The following is a 17,284-nucleotide window of genomic DNA, read 5'->3' on the forward strand; positions in this document are numbered from 1 at the left end:
TCACTGTATGAAAAATAAACCTCAATAAAAATATAAAGGTATACATACAGTTAATATTTGGGGGGAAAAAGAACTAAAGGTTTGTCTAGTTAATTAACAAAAATATGCTATTTTCTGGGGAAAAACCAGTCATGGCAGGTTAGAAAACTAATCTGTTTCCCTCCAAAATTCCTTTTCCCTCAGAAATGAGTATAACACATGCGAGGGAATATTAGATAGATTAAGGAAACCAGTTCGAGACCTGCAAGAGTTTCCAGGGTAAGGATATATCAAAGCTTTTATTTTCTAGACATCCCATCTGTATAATGGGTATATGATCTTGCTTACCCCCCAAGGAATTCACATAAATTAGTAAATTAAAACTTGTCACATTCCTAAGATCACTCTGGAATAAAAATGCTTTTTAAAAAACTCAGTATTTTACATTCAATATTTTACGATTATAAGACTCCTTCCAGGCTAAAATTAAACTAGTGACTATAATTGCCACTGACAAGATAGGCTCTGTTCCCATGCAACATTCGAAAAGGTAGCTTACATTGCTGAACCAGAAGCAGAGAGTTTTGCGTTGGAGTACTTTAATACGTTTTTATATTGCATATAAAGCACATAAGCATAAACCAGTAAGATGCCTTGCTGAAAACTACCTTCTTTGTGAAAGCAGGCTGTAATTCTGAACAAGTTTTCAATTTTCACAGTGCTGCTAGGGTAAAACATTTTAAAGAGTTTAATTTTTTACAATGGATTCAATGACATAGGATTATCTAACAAAGTAATGGCTAATCAATAGAAGGTTTAGTTGTCAGGTGAAACATATAACACACTAAAAGGGATTGATTGCCAGACTTCTCCTTATTTACTAGAAGGTATATATTTAAAATGACACAAACTTGTTACCAAGCTGCATTCTTTTAACCTTGCAAAAAGCTGCTTAAGAAATCTGTTCAGCAGCCCTATAGCAAAACAAGATATAGTATAATGAAAATGGCTAGTGATTGGGGGGCAGGAAGAGGGGGAGACAGGGACCTTCAGATATATGGTAACATCAAATCAAGTCCGCAGCAAGAATATGGGATAGAAAAAGCAAACTACAAGGCAACATCTAGGGAAGCTGGAACTGGGCTTTAAAAATGCCACACTGATGCTACCCAATCTCGTTCAATGGATGCAGAGCTGTATCTGATCTCATTCCAAGTTACTCTTAGGGCAGATTTTTAAAAGGCTCATACAAAAGGGCACAATAGGCTTCCCCCCCCACCAATCTTTTTGTTTTTCATAAAATGGTACATCCACATTAAGCACTGAACACAAAATGAATTGGGTCCATATGGACTTCGACCAGCATATAAGCTGTTTCCTTTATAATTTATTCACAATATCTCAAGTCTCTATATGAAAATACACTATTTTATGGTCATTGCAACCCGGGAGTTCAATAATATTTTTTCTACTAAGTCAGTGATTACACAATTTATCAAAGAATGATTACACTGAAATAAAAATAAAACAAAATACCAACCCCCTATACAGTCTTCCTTCCTCAAAGTAATTTTAAGAAAGCTGGTTATTAAATTGCTTCTTTTTGAAGAAGGGTTTTTGTAGCTAGACACAAATTGCCAAACCATGTTTTTTAAAAAAAGTTATTAGACTCTGAAGGATTCAGCCGAAGTGGGAAGTTAAATAAACAAATCACTTCATCAGACTTGGAAAGATCACTTCTGTCTTACTTAAGAGACCTACATTAATTACCTTTAAGGTCTTTTACATGGACTATTTAAAATAAGTACAATTTATTTATTTATTTCAAATGAGGTGCTTCTTCCAAAGTATTAAATAATGTCTACAAATGCAAAAGCATTTTTATAAATAGGTAATTAAAACAGATGACTAAAATTAAGTCAAGCTGCAAAACATTACCCAGGATGCACTGTGATTTTTTTTTTTTTTTAATAAAGGGGGGGGGGGGGGGGGGGAAGAGAGGTAGGAAGTTTCATAGGGAAAAAACACACACATATATAATGAAATAATGCCAAAACCCAAACTAAAGTATTTACAAGATAGTCCCTTAAGCATAGTTTGTCATACTGCAATTACACCTTGCCTACTGCCAAGTCAAAGTGCTTACTATTGCCACTAGAGGGAGAAATGTCTTAACACAAAGCAACGGCAGATAGGGAATGGGTTTTCTTGAGCAATTATCAGAACAAAGCTCCCCTGGCTGTGTGTACCTTCTAATTACTCAATACAATTAAAATGACTAACCTAAAACAAATAGCAAAAAAAAAAACCCTTGCCTGGCTAATATCAGGGACTTCATTAAACCTTTTCCCCTCATCAATCAAATCAGAAAGAAGGGAATGCCATCATATACAAACATTATAGTGCTATTAAAGGAAGTAAATTCACTGAGTTTTATTTTGTTTGTTTGTTTTTTTTTTTCTCTAAAGGAAGAAAAGAAGTGGCTCTCTTGAAAAAAGAAATGTCGTGGTATTTACCCATCTGGATGCTGCTTGAAAACAAATTGTCCTCCAAAGAGCAGAAATACAGTATGTTTTCTCTCAGTTCACTGGCTTATGAATGACTTTTTGTTGTTGTTGTTGTTTTGTTAATACACGCTATAATGTCATTTCTGTGTCAGTGATGTGCTTTTTCCTCCTCCTCATCCAACTGCATAAAGGAGCTATGCCGATCAGACAGCCATGCTTACATGGGGCTGTTTAATTTTAAGTTCTTCACTGCTGTTTTTTATGGATCTACTCTAAGGTAATGTTTAGAACATAGGAATTTAGGGGCATGGGGGTAGGAAAGGAAAACATCTACTTATTCCTTCTAAAAGACTTATGTAGTTCCCTTTATAAGGCCCAGTCATTAACAGAAGATGACAACAGAGTCATTTTTCTTTCAGCTGACAATTGTGACATTTTTCCAGCAGCGTGCAAGGTGTTGAAAACCTGGCAGCTGTTACCTCCTGGGATGAAGATACTTTTTTATCCTCCCTTGACAGTTTAACTCAGTGGGTCAGCACCTTTAAAGACTGCAAAGTATCCTTGAAGAGGATGGAAACTTGAATTACTGCTCCCTCCCTAATCAATGTAAACCCTCACTGCAGGTGAAGTCTCCATCTATAGAGGTGCATGGGGGAGGAAAATGTAGTGCCCTGAGCCAGATGGTTTTTATCTTGTTTTTAAAGAATAAAGGAACAAGCTAACAAGGGAGACAGCTACTTTGTTAGCTTCTTGGCCTCTCTCATGGCTTTGCATCCCCAGGGTTCCAGCTACACAAGAGAAAGAATACAGAAAAACGTAAACACTTAAAGAAATATAACTAGAGGGCTGGCATCATGCTGCTTTCAAAGAGTTGAGAGAGCTCTACTCAATGCTTTATTTATCACTGCCCACGTTCTCAGGATGGTAAGTGGACACATACACAAAGGGAATGGGGGATGGGGGAAGGATTAGACAGAGGTCACAATTTACTCAATTACAGAGAAAGGCAGGGCTGACAGATCCTATTAGCACCAAAGTGAAGCAAAGAAGGAGTTGCATGTTGTAAGGCTACATTTTCAAAAAGTAATGAGTACTTTCGTGTATCCTCCCAGGCCTTTGCCCTTGTTTGCAGATATGAATAAAAGCTCTGAAAAACAGTTGCTATGGTTTCCTTGGCTTCACATTTTAGGAACAAAAGTAGAAAGAAAATTGCAGCCACTGTGTACATTCTTTAAACGAAAGTTCACACTTTACTTAATGCAAAGAGGTAAGAAGATTGGTCCCAAATTCAGAAACTTAAAAGGATACACTGCTTCTTTCCCCACCAAGTCTCCTGCCTTCCGATATCAGAAATTAAATGGACAAACAGGTATACAAGATGGCTTGGTGGCACAGAGGATAGCATCTCCCGACTTTCTCCTTCAGTATTTTCTTTTTCTGCTAATGTCTTTGTCAGGTTTTGGAATTACGGTTTCGGTGGCTTCATAATAGTCAGGAAGTGCTCTTTCCTTCTCTAGTTTCTGAGTTTGTACAAGAGTGAGTTATTTATTTCTTAAATGTTTGATAGAATTCACCAGTGAAACCATTTTGGGGCCTTTTGATAATGTGATTTCGTTAAGAGACATCTAAGGTTATTCAAATTTGTTTCACCTTGCATTGGTTTCAGTAAGTTATATTTTTCAAGGAATTTGTCCATTTCATCTAAGTTGCCAAAACTGTGGTTTAAAGTTGTTTATGATATTCCCTCATTATCCTTTAAATGGACCCTTCTTTCAGCTCCTCCAATGATTAAATAACTCAAAGTTACCATGCAGTGATCATAGTCTATCATCACCTATGAACTGTACTTTACAACAATATACATAAACTATAAAATCAGTTTAAAACAATATTAAACTTGCTAGAATGTAACTGAGCATTTTAAAATCAATAGTGAAAGAGTTCCTGAAATCCCATTAGAAATATCTGCAAAAGAATCTCAAGGGATTGGCCTACATGATGCAAATCCTACTTACATCAACACTAGGTAAAAGGCAGCCTTGACATCTTTTTATCTGTATAACTTGACTAAAGTGGGAGGGGGAAGGGAGCAAATGGCACTTCATTATTGTCATGCAACAGAGAAAAGAGGGAGTTTAAACAGCTTATATATTATGTCCTACATTAAAAAAATCAGCAGTGGGGTAATCAAGTTCAGGGCAGTCCTGGACAGCTGCCCTGTGACCCGCTTCTATTGACCCCTGCTATTCATCACTCTTCCCTAAGATTGAGAGGGCAAGCTCCTAGGGAGTGACCACCACAATAGACAGACACAAGCCAACAGTAATCTGGTTCGAGCAAAAAACCAGATGGCACTGCAATAAATTTACAAATCTGCATTCATGGGGCTGTTAAAACACCCAGAAGCCAAAAGATTCGGAGGGCCCCAGGAGGATCTCCTACTTCCCCGTTTCTAAAGGCCATTTCTCTTTCCAAGAACACTGAGTTCATGCTCTTCATAAAGAGAATAGAGATAAAACCCTTTACAAAGAGAGGAGGGGAAAAAGCCTCATGACCTAATTAATCTCTAGAGCTTGGATCTCAACACTGAATGACAGATATTAGAAAAATCATTTTGAAGCAGTAGGAGGAAAGACAAAAACAAAAACAAACGGTTGTTATATCAAAGTGGAGAGGGTGAAGCGAACCTAAAAAGCAGTGAAAAAGCCACAGCATATCTCTTTCAAATACTGCACACAACGGATCTTGCAAGTAGAAAATGATTCAATAATGTATGCATTTATTTTTAAAATGAATCAGATTAGTCCCATGTGTGACCTGCTGGTCCATCTGTATGTGCTGGACTTAATAGGCACGATTCTCTCTCTTGCTTCAGTTTGAAGTATGAGAGAGATAAATTTAGTTTAATTTTCAACAGATCAGCCTATCCATTTTCCAAATGGACCATCTGGATCAGCCTATTAAAATTAATTTATAACTTTGCAGAGTGAAAATTCGTTTGTTAGCTTAAATAAAGTTGCCAAAACTTTTTGTCGTGTCATTGTTTTCTGACAGTTGTTTCTGTATAGTGGGCAGAGTCTTTCCACCTCTAAATTTATCTTACTCAATACTCTTCTATTTATTTAGATTTATATATCAGGTGTTTGTCTCCAAATAGTTAAAGTTGTAACTGCACAGTATCAATTACTAATCATTCAGGTTTTTAACAAAAGCTTCCTGAATGGATTCAGTTCTACTTACTAAACAATTATTTTTATCAAAAAGGGAAAGTGCCCATCCCCCAATTTTTACCATATAGTAAATTAAAAAATGAGTATATCACAGTTTCAAGTACTTTCTCCCTACACTCACACTGTACTACGAACTGGAATCTGAAGGCAGAAGTAGAAACGCTTGAGCAACACTGAGATCTGGGTTTTAAATCACTGATGAGCTAATAAGGAAGTCATCCAACCTCCTTAAGTCTCCATTTTCTTCATCTATAAATCGGAGGCCCTATCTACCAACTCTGTAGGTGACTGTGAGGACGGAATGAAACGAACAGCAGGTTTGTGGTGGGCACTCAACAAATACTAGACCTCTCTTCTCTTTTCCTAAGAATAATGCCGTAAGTGTAAGTAAATTGAAATTATTTTTTCTATTGCTAGTGCTCATCTTATCCAACTTTATATTAAAAGTGAAGAGGTGGTATACCTATTCTCTGGCAACACTGTAAGAACTTGTTTTTGTTGCTAGTGAGAGACAGAAGATGTTAGAGGTTGCGGCAGGCAGTGAGAAGAGCAAATTTTTCAAGCAAATATTTTTGAACATTTTAATTTTAAAAAAGAGAGCACCATGGAATTAACTTTCAAAGTAAAATGTGTTACTTTTGGGGAGTGGGGTACAGTGAAGAGAAAAACTTTTTTAACGTTATCATCAATAATGGTCTTTACTTTTAGAAAAGGCAAACAAACACTGCTCAGACTAAAAGGAGCTAACTTCACTAGAAGCAGATCCCGTTTGACTGTTAATTTTTAAAAAATGTATTAAGAATCTCAAAAGGAAAATACGGTTTAAAGCCAACTATTCTACTATCTGCACTTTAGAAGCATTTCAAGTTATTTTTTCTGACCCAGAAAACTTTTCTTTGATGTCGTTTTCACTAAACGTAAGCAATCGACCTGTCCTGTACTTGTAAACCTAGGATATTTTTAAATGATTGGGAAAACAATGTTACCTGATCAAAACCGATGGCTACAGCCACCTCAACTTCAGAGTACTGTTAATTTAAGCTCCAGTGCTTAACGAATGGCAAATTGAGGGTTTCCTGTCTTCTGTTTTGTTGTTGGTAGCTTTTTATTTTAAGACAGACTGAATTTCATACCTGTCTAAGTGAATTCTTCTCTGGTATTATCTTCCTAGGGGGTTCGCCATTATTACAGTCTTCTCTCTCTGAGGAATTCTGTGAAAGAAAGTAAGCTTTAATTCAGTTCTCATTATCTTCAATCTTATTCTGTGGGAGTAAACTGAATTACATTTCTAATTCTGTAAGCCAGAATACCATGTATATTTATGCATATATTCCTTTGAAGATTTATATACATACAGACATACACTTAGGTAAAGGAAAACATATGCCCATGTATATAAATAAATGTAAGTAGGGACCTAGGTGGAAAGTATTTCATCTATATTTAAGCACTGCCCAGCAGACCATGGTCATTAGAAATCTAGTTTATTGCTCTCTGAAAATGCAGATTGACACTGGACACAAGACAGCTCCAGTTTATACTCAGCTGGTAATGACTTAGACCATGATTATTACCTTCTCTTTTAAATAATTAGTTTTAAATTACAGTAAATGTTTGGTCATGAGAAATTCTCAAAGTCTGGGTCCTAAAATAAATGGTTTTTTCTCTTCTTCCTCTTCTCAGATTTGATTTTCTTTTATTAAAAATAACATAGTACTTCGCTCAAAGCAACATCATGTCATCAGTGGTTTAAGATTAGAGTCCATTCTTGCCACTATCACCTCAAACAGTAGCTAGAAGACCATAAATGTCAATGGGGTCCTTAAAAGATTAAGAAGAGGGGAAAAAAACAACAATCCAATTGAAAGCAAATTCAGAATCCTAAATATCAACAGAGTAATAAAACAGCAATCCATGGGATGGGAGAAAATATTTGCAAATCATGTATTTTGCAATAAAGGATTAATATTCAGAATATATGGGGGGGGCACCCAAGTGGCTCAGTCAGTTAAGCAGCTGACTCTTGATTTCAGCTCAGGTCATGATATTGGGGTCCTGGGAGGAGCCCCACAGTGGCCTCCGTGCTCAGCAGGGAGTCTACTTTAGGATTCTCTTTCTCTCCCTCTCTCTGCCCCTCTCCCCCATTCACGTGCGCACGCGTGCACACTCTAAAATAAGTAAATCTTTAAAAAAAAATCCAGAATATATAGAGAAATTGTAAAACTAAACAAAAACCCCCAAACAACCCAATTCAAAAATGCACAAAGGACTTGGATAGACATTTCTCTAAAGAAGATATACAAATGGCCAACAGCACATGAAAAGATGTTCAACATCACTAATCATTTCGGGAATGTAAACCAAAACTACACGGTGGTACCACATCACATTCATTAAGAAGGTTCTATCAAAAACAACAAAAACCGAAATACATTTTGACAAGGATGTTGAGAAACTAGAACTCTTATGCACTGTCAGTGGGAATGTAAAAGGATACAGCTGCTGTGGAAAACAGTATGGTGGTTCCCCAAAAATTAAGAACAGAATTATCATATGATCCAACAATTCCACTTCTGGATATATACTAAAAAGAACTGAAAGCAGAGTCTCAAGAAATATGTGTACACCTGTGTTCACAGCAGCATTAACTACAATAGCTTAAATGTGGAAGCAACCCAAGCGTCTAATGACTGATGAAGCAATAAATAAAATGGGGTGTAATACATCGATGGAATAGTATTCAGCCTTAAAAAGGAAGGAAATTCTGGTACATATTACAACATGGATGAACCTTGAGGACATTTTGCTAGGTGAAATAAGCCAGTCACAAAAAGATAATTACTATATGAATCCACTTATATGAGATACTTAGAGTAGTCAAAATCATACAGAAAGCTGAATAGTGGTTGCCAGGGGCTAGGAGAAGTGGGGGAATGGGGAATTATTGTTTAATGGAGTTTCAGTTTTACCAGATGGAAAGTTATGAAGACGTAAGTCACTACCTGCAAGGCAAAATACAGAAAATACGAATACAAATTATTTGGGTTCTATTTTCTACAACTACATTCGTTGTGTTAATATTTTTTAATTTGCAAGTATAAAAAATTTTGATATACTCATTACACTACATATATTCATCACATTCTTTTTTTTAAAAAAAAAGATTTTTATTTATTTATTTGACAGAGAGAGACAGCCAGTGAGAGAGGGAACACAAGCAGGGGGAGTGGGAGAGGAAGAAGCAGGCTCCCAGTGGAGGAGCCTGATGTGGGGCTCGATCCCAGAACGCCGGGATCACGCCCTGAGCTGAAGGCAGACGCTTAACGACTGCGCCACCCAGGCACCCCTATTCATCACCTTCTAACTAGGGAACTACTTTAGTTTTAGATGCAGAAGTTATTTCTAACATGTGTTTATCTGAAAATTTTCATACAACTATGAGATTATTAGTATAGGATTGTAACTATTTTAAACTTATATATCTTTTGTGGTTTCTATCAAATATTATTATATTTTAAAAGATATTTAAGGATAAGCAGCATGTATATAGTGTCATTTTAAGGCCCTTGTACCTCTGTGGCTAACATCTGTGTGCCTTGTGCATTGCCTGTAGTTGGTTAACAAGCCAGTACTATAAGGTGTTCCTTTGGGGCAGAAATCTCTTATGAGATTTAACTTGATATTTGACATTTGTGATGACCACTATAAAATAATGGTCCCTAAAATTAAGACAAAGAAGAAAAAAATGTGCTATGCTACAAGTAAGGCACAGAGACTCAATAACTTCAGAGTTCTAACTGGGTTTTCTCCCCATTTCAGAAAAAAATAATGTAGTCTATCTACAAAAAAAAATTAGACACACAGTGAATTAATGACTGTAAAGCATTTCAAATGAGGAAACTAGCAATATATGCTACTTTAAGATAAACAGAAGGAGGGAAAGGTCAACATTAAATCCATAAAACCAACTTGTATATTAAACTTTTAAGAAAAATAAAGTACAAATCAATGTTTTAAATGCTAAAATTAAGTGTTTTATGTAATACAAACTTAAGCCAATATTCAATTACAAACTTAAATTTGCAAGTAACTATACCCTGGACCATGAAGTTCCACCCTCCTTTAAATAAAATACCATTTATAATCCAAATTTGTTTAATTCAATGTAAAGTCCTACATTTCAACATTATGTTTTGTTAAAACGTCATCATAATAAACTTGGAAGCCTAGTTACTTTTTGGTAGAAGTTTATAATAGTGAAGTTATTTTAAATCACATTTTTACTCCACAGGTGATTGGGGTGAAACCAAATTGACGGTAAACTATAAAATAGTAATGTGAACATAACAGAATGAGCAGCATCTAGCCCATATCCACAATGTTCTTCCTCCTGATCCTCTATTTTATCTGATTTAGATGAGGAACTGTTGCATAGGTATCACTAAATTTGACTCTGTTGTTACCATAAAATAGAGGAAGGGACATTAAACAGTCATGGTATCAGGAGCAAGGAGTAAGGTACCCTTCTAATAGTGAAGAGGAGATGCCAGCAAATAGGAGATGTATAGCTCACAGTCTTGAGGGTGGAGGGAAATGAAAAAACACCCATGTATACCTAAGTGGTCACCTCCATGCTTCTCAAAGCCTTTGTGCTCTCCAACATCACCCAGGAGAGCTCAGCAGCACAGTTATCCCTCTTATCTTTTTCTATGATGCATCCCAATAAGCAATGTTCATAACTGCCTGGGTCATCAAGCTAAATTATGTCCAGTAAGTTCTATTTAAGGGTAATCACTTGATACAAGCAAGACTCATGCCACAAATTAGTGGGTGAAAGTAAGACAAATAACAGGATAGTTACATAACTTAAAATACATCTCCATGAGATATTTAATAATTACAAAAGGAAAAACAATAACCTCACAGTAGAGAGATCTGACAGACACCACCTTAACATTACGCGCCTCTTGGGTGCCTCGGTGGCTCTGCTGGTTAAGCGTCTGCCTTCGGCTCAGGTCATGATCCTGGGATCCTAGGATGGAGTCCCGCATTGGGCTCCCTGCTCAGTGGGGAGTCTGCTTCTCTCTCTACTCTTCCCCCCTGCTTGTGATCACTTACTCTATCTCTCAAATAAATTTAAAAAATCTTAAAGAAAACAAAAAAAACAAAAAAAAAATTATGTCTCTTGATATGATGTACTGAGAAGAACACATTATTACTTCTGAGGTAACCTTGCCAAAAACACATAATCTCAATCTGATCATAAGAAAACATTAGACTAACCCAAATTGAGGAATATTCTAAAAAATTACTAGTCTGTACTTAACAAAAAATGTCAGAGTCATGAAACAAAGACTAAGGATCTGTTTCAGGTGAAAGGAAACTAAAGAGACATGACAACTGAATGCAATCTGTGATCTGAGATTATTCTGGGGGGGTTAAAGCAAAATTGATGGTAAACTTCTCTGTACAGAATTATATAGTGAAAAATAGTGATCTGCACCTAACAGGATGAGTAGTGCCTCTCTAGCCCATACCCACAATTTTCTTCCTCCTGATCCTCAATTTCATTTGATTTTGATGGGTAACTACTGGGTGCTCATCATGACATAATGGTATAAAGGACATTATTAGAACAATTGGGAAAACTGAATAAGTTCTATAGATGAGCTAATAACATTGTATCGATGTTAATTTCCTGATTGTTTCCCCCACTTTTAAAAATTTGCATATAGAAAAATTCACTTGTTTTGGTGTACAATTATATGAGTTTTGGCAAAAAGCATAGTTACGTAACTGCCACCATAATCAAGATGTAAAGCAGTTCATCGTTTCCCAAATTCTCTTGCATTGCCCCTTTACAGTCAATCCCTTTCTCTCATAATCACAGATTTTTTTCTCAATAATTTTGTCTTTTCCAAAATGTCACAAAATGGAATCATATAGTATATAATTTTTTAAGTCTTTTTCCACCTAGCTTAATACATCGAAGATTCATTTGTGTTGTTGCATATATCAGTAGTCATTTCCTTTTTTAAAAAAATATTTTATTATTTTTTTTTTTTTAAGATTTTATTTATTTATTTGACAGAGATAGAGACAGCCAGAGAGAGAGGGAACACAAGCAGGGGGAGTGGGAGAGGAAGAAGCAGGCTCACAGCGGAGGAGCCCGATGTGGGGCTCGATCCCACAACGCCGGGATCACACCCTGAGCCGAAGGCAGACGCTTAACTGCTGTGCCACCCAGGCGCCCCCAATATTTTATTATTTTAAAGAGAGAGAGCGAGAGAGCAGTGTGCAAGTGGAAAAGGGAGACGGACAGACTCCGCACCAAGCGCAGAGCCTGATGTGGGGCTTGATCTCATGACCCTGAGATCGTGACCTGGGCTGAAATCAAGAGTTAGATGCTTAACTGACAGAGCCATCCAGGCGCCCCAGTACTCCTTTCCTTTTTATTGACAAGTTGTATCACTATATGGATGTACCACCATTTGTTTATACATTCAATTTCCTCATTTTGATAATTTGTATTGTAATTATTAAAAGAATGTCCTTGTTTTTAGGAAACATACAAAGAAATACTTATGTTGGTAAAAGGACATTATGTCTGTAACTTGCAAATGGTTCAGAAAAAATATGTAAATGGATGTGAGCATACATATGTACGTACAAATAAGGATAAAGCAAATGTGGTAACATGTTAACATATGGAGAATCTGTGTGAAGAGTATAAGGGGATTCTTTGCACTATTCTTTAAACTGTTCTGTAAATCTGAAATTCTGTAAAAATAAGAATTAACAAGTAAAGCAGATGAAACCTAGAAGAAAATATCTTATAAAATGGAAAAATAAATTTTGGGGGGAAATTCCCTTAAATATAAATAATAAAAGTTATATTCTACCACATAACCCTGAGCCAATTAGAAAAAGCTGACTGCTTGGAACAACTCATTTGCAACACTCAGATTGAACATTTCATTATAGTATATACATTTGCAGAATGCATTTGTAGTCCTGGAGTAACAATATGATATAAATAGTAGCTTCATATTAAAATATATCTGAAAAAGATACTACATAATTTGTTACCTTTCATATTAACTCAGGTATTTCTCTTTTAGCCCAGCATTTACTAGTTTAGAATTTAAAAAGGCAGAATAAAAGTCTGGCTGACAATTTCTGAATTGTAACTTCAAACTGGAAGCATTTGGGTTGTAACACCTATAGACATAGTAACATTTGAATAGGAAAAAGTCAATAAAGTGAAATAATGCTAAAGCTTGTGCATTAGATCTCAGGGATGTATTCTGGATAAAATGTTTCCAGGAGTAACCTGGGGACGAATAAAAAAGACAAAGAAATCACCTCAAAGAAAGTTCCGATGATAGATTTAAATAAACTGTCTCAAAATCAACATATCCAAATTTAAAGCACTTTTTTACCATTCTTACCCATCCTAGGTCACCTTCTTCCCTCCCAACTTTTCTTTCCATCCCAAACTTAAATCCTTGGCCAATTTTTAATCATCCTGCCCCCCCCCCATTTTTCTTAGAATGTATCTAACCAATTTTCCTTTCAAACATCTATTTTAAGAGATCCAACCCTCGGTTTGTATTTCCATAACCTCTACTCTAGTCTAGACCACCAACACCTATTACCAGTGCTATTACTATTGAGATAGCCTTCTGACCCCTTGCCTAAATCCGTATCTGATCCACTCTATACACTACAGTCAGAACCATGTTCTAAAAAGACATTTACCTCACCCTACCCCACACGCTGCCCAAAACCCTTTTATAGCTGTCACCTACAGGATTAAGTCCAAACTTCTCAGTATAGCATCCACTATCTGGTCATTTTACTTTTCCATCCATCTCTGGAACCACTTACATGACATTATTTTATCATTCTCCAAAGCATGAAAAGCACCGTCTCATCCCTGTGCTTTTGCTAATTCTATTCCCTGGGTGGCTCAGTCGGCTAAGCATCTGACTCGGTTTCGGCTCAGGTGGTGATCTAAGGGTTGTGAGACTGGGTCCCATGTCAGGCTCTGTCCTCGGCAAGGAGTCTGCTTCAGGTTCTCTCTCTCCCTCTGCCCCTACCCCTGCTCACTGGCTCTCTTTCTCTAATAAATAAATAAATCTTTAAAAAAAAAAAATACTCCTTTCCTGATCTCTTCATCATTTCAATCCTGATTCAAGAGTCAACTAAAATGGGGGCGCCTGGGTGGCACAGTCGTTAAGCGTCTGCCTTCAGCTCAGGGCGTGATCCCGACGTTCTGGGATTGAGCCCCACGTCAGGCTCCTTTGCTAGGAGCCTGCTTCTTCCTCTCCCACTCCCCCTGCTTGTGTTCCCTCTCTCGCTGGCTGTCTCTCTCTGTCAAATAAATAAATAAAATCTTTAAAAAAAAAAAAAGTCAACTAAAATGATACCTTCACTGAGAAGCCTATGCATATCCTTTCCTCCCCCTACTTGCGCCCCACTAACCCCCAGCTGGAACTGATTACTCTGAATTAGCACTTTATTTCTATTTTGACACTTATGCTTCATATCTCTCTATATCTCTCTATGAACAAGCTTCCCACTCCTACCCAGCACTGTAAAATCCTTCTGGGCGGGGCCAGTTTCTTTTTCATCTTCATTTTCCAGTAGCTCAGTACAAAGTTTGAGAATATATGAGTTTTTAAGTGTTTGTTCGGTTGAATGCTATTGCCAGATTAATATTTCTTAAATACCACTAATGTCATGGTGGTCTTTTTCCCTCAAAAACTTTTCATGACCCTTTCTTTCTATGAAATCAAATATGAAGTTCTAGGCCTGGACTCCAAGACCTTCCAGAATTTTCTGCTACATTACATCAAGTTATTTCCATCAGCAAACATTTTCTGCCTTAGTTAAGCAAGTCTCTTCATAGTCTTATAAACATGGGATATGATCTCAACATTTTCAGGCTGGAAGGATCCTTAATTTTAGTGTCATTCACTCAACAGTTATAAACACAAGAAAAAATTTTAATCATTTAAGTCCCACCCAGTCTCGAAATAAATTTCAAAATGTCGTATTCTCTGAGAAACCATACAACTATTCCACCTTTCTCTACTGGAAATTCCTTAACATTTTTATCTTGCCCTACACAATTTAGCGCTTAATTAGATAAATGTTTGCATGTTACTCTCAACTACCCAGTAACACTGAAAGCTTTTTGGGTAAAGTCTTTGTGGCTCCCTCCACTTCACAACACATTACATAATATATGGATAAGTGCTTAATAAATAATTGAAGCCCTACACTCACACTGTCCAGCTAGCTTTAAAAAAGGTTTTCAAAGCAGAAAACGTTCAAAGTGATAGCCCAACTACAGTCCTACTACCCCATCACTTATAATGCCAGTATGACAATTTAGAGTTAGTAAGCTCCTGCGCCAAATAGAGTTTTTGCAAATAATGTTTTAATGAAACTTAGCCATCTTCACTCATTTGCCTTTTATCTGTGGCAACCTGCATACTACAATGGCAAAGGTGAGTAATCACGACAGAGATCCTATGGCCCACAAAACCTCAAATGTTTATTGTCTGGTCCTTTACAGTTAAAGTTTGCCAACCTTTGATTAAGGAAGAAAAGTTCTTCTGTAGGTAAGCAAAGCATTCCTGATTCTTCAGAGCTGGGTTTTTTGTTCTTGTTTTTTTGTTTTGGTATCTAAAACAAGAAGTAGACAGATTTTGATGATAGCACACAGCAGGTTTATGGCTAGGGCAATATTCTCCATGACCTAGTAAGTGGCTTATTTACTGTTTTCAGTTATCTATTTGAACACCCAACTCCTGATGACATGGATAATCAAGAGTTGATTATATAATCAAATGAAAAACTAAACTAATTTACACAGTGATGAAAAGTCAAGCCACTCATAATGACTTATCATAATCTTTGAATAAGCATCTTGCTCAAGGTTGGATGGTGCAACAGAGCCTGAGCCGGTCTGAAAAGACATCTGTTATAAATAAAATAATCAGCTCCAACACTAGAAGTAACATTTTCCACCTATGCTACATTCCTCATTGAGAAAATTCAAAGGATTCTGTAACCAGGAAAGTTACATTAAATAATATAAATAGTGAACTATTAATAACTAAATAGTGAAGTGGGCAAATGGTGGTGAATTATAACTCTGACTTTGAACACATTTAAAAAGTGGAGTCATTTGATCATCATCATGTAGAATGACAACCACATGAAGAAAAAAAAATCTAGAGACCAATTTCTAATAGTTAGTTGCAAACATCATACAGTAGACATGACTGGTAAATTAGTAATTGAATTACTATTTTTTCCATTAACTTATTATATCATTTGGAGCTAATTATAGTCTCCAATATATATGATTTGCAATTCTCAAAAACAGGAATAATTATTCATTTCCAAGGTTAATGGTAATTTAACTACATGGATAAAAGTCATTTAAACTCTTCAGTGAAAGGTGACATAAATAAAATACTCTGTGTGTACCTAAACAAATTCTAATTAATCCTTCTAGGATACAATGGGGAAAAAAATAGGTCATTTAAGTTCAGAAGCTGAAGAATCCTATTCAAGGACCAGTTTTAGGGAGGACCTGAAATGTCCTCATAAGATAATATTCTCTGGCATGTTTCCATGCACACTGCTTCCCTAGCACGTTTATCATTTGACATACTCGATTAAACCACAACCACATCAAAGCCTCCCTATCCTGCTAACTTCAACAAGATCTACCAGTTAAAGCTTTCAAGAAGTGGTATTTTCTAGCAATATACCAATCCGAGCACAGTGCTAGGAACCAGATATAATGGAAAGCACTCTCAGATGACCAAACACACAGGACTTCCATCAGTACTGCCTTACCTCCTATGACAGAAGTAAACAAACAAACAAAAAAACACCTACTAGATTTTTTCTCCTGCTACACTGTCCGACACTAATTATAAAACGCTACAGATGCAGCCTTTCTCAAAATGCAAAGGGATTGTGTATATTTGCAAAGAACAACTATTTTTTATGCTTCCAAATTCTTAATCCTGTTTGGAGCTGTCAGTGGGGGTTAATGGAAGCCTTGGATAGGAGAATTCCAATCTGGTTGGCAGATGGATAGGTTGGTTATAGCTGCATAACTATGTCTTGCCTGGAGGCACAATTCAGAACACTGTTAAAGCAATATAAAGTCTCTGTCAAGCTGAACCATTTGGATCAGTAGCAAGGAGAAATAATAATAAAAAAGAAGTTCATTTCTGGGCCTTGTGCATTTATGCTAGTATGCAGAAACTGATTAATTGTCATAGTGTGCTGGTCTTCTATACTTCAGATTTCTACTTCTGGAGTAGATTTTGCATGCTAATATAATCATTCTCCCTCTTGAGACATTAGCAAATAATCAAATGAAAAACAGGATCATAATTTACTGAGATTCAAGCAATTCTCTATGCAAATTTGACTTGTTATTGCTGCTGCCTCGTTAATCTGAATGCCTTTGACAAACTCCTTTGATTTATGAACTCGTGACAACTCCAATGTGTATATATTTTGCTAGATTGA

General features: G+C 36.4%; 1 protein-coding gene across 7 annotated transcripts in view; it reads right to left on the reverse strand.

Annotated features, from left to right (window-relative positions):
* The window catches only part of BTRC (beta-transducin repeat containing E3 ubiquitin protein ligase), a 168,815-nt gene that overhangs the window by 72,045 nt on the left and 79,486 nt on the right, over window positions 1–17,284 (reverse strand). For 4 of the 7 annotated variants that reach the window (XM_008708343.2, XM_008708219.2, XM_008708499.2 and 1 more), the window contains one exon: window positions 6,850–6,927. The exons of 2 other annotated variants lie outside the window; for them this stretch is intronic. In XM_008708343.2, coding sequence (XP_008706565.1) covers window positions 6,850–6,927 — 78 coding nt within the window. Of the gene's footprint in view, window positions 1–6,849; window positions 6,928–15,317; window positions 15,403–17,284 lie in introns of those variants that run through there. One more of the 7 variants, XM_008708555.2, reaches the window with a different exon arrangement.

Source organism: Ursus maritimus, unplaced genomic scaffold (assembly GCF_017311325.1).
Source record: "Ursus maritimus isolate PB19 unplaced genomic scaffold, ASM1731132v1 scaffold_7, whole genome shotgun sequence".
NCBI lineage: Eukaryota > Metazoa > Chordata > Mammalia > Carnivora > Ursidae > Ursus > Ursus maritimus.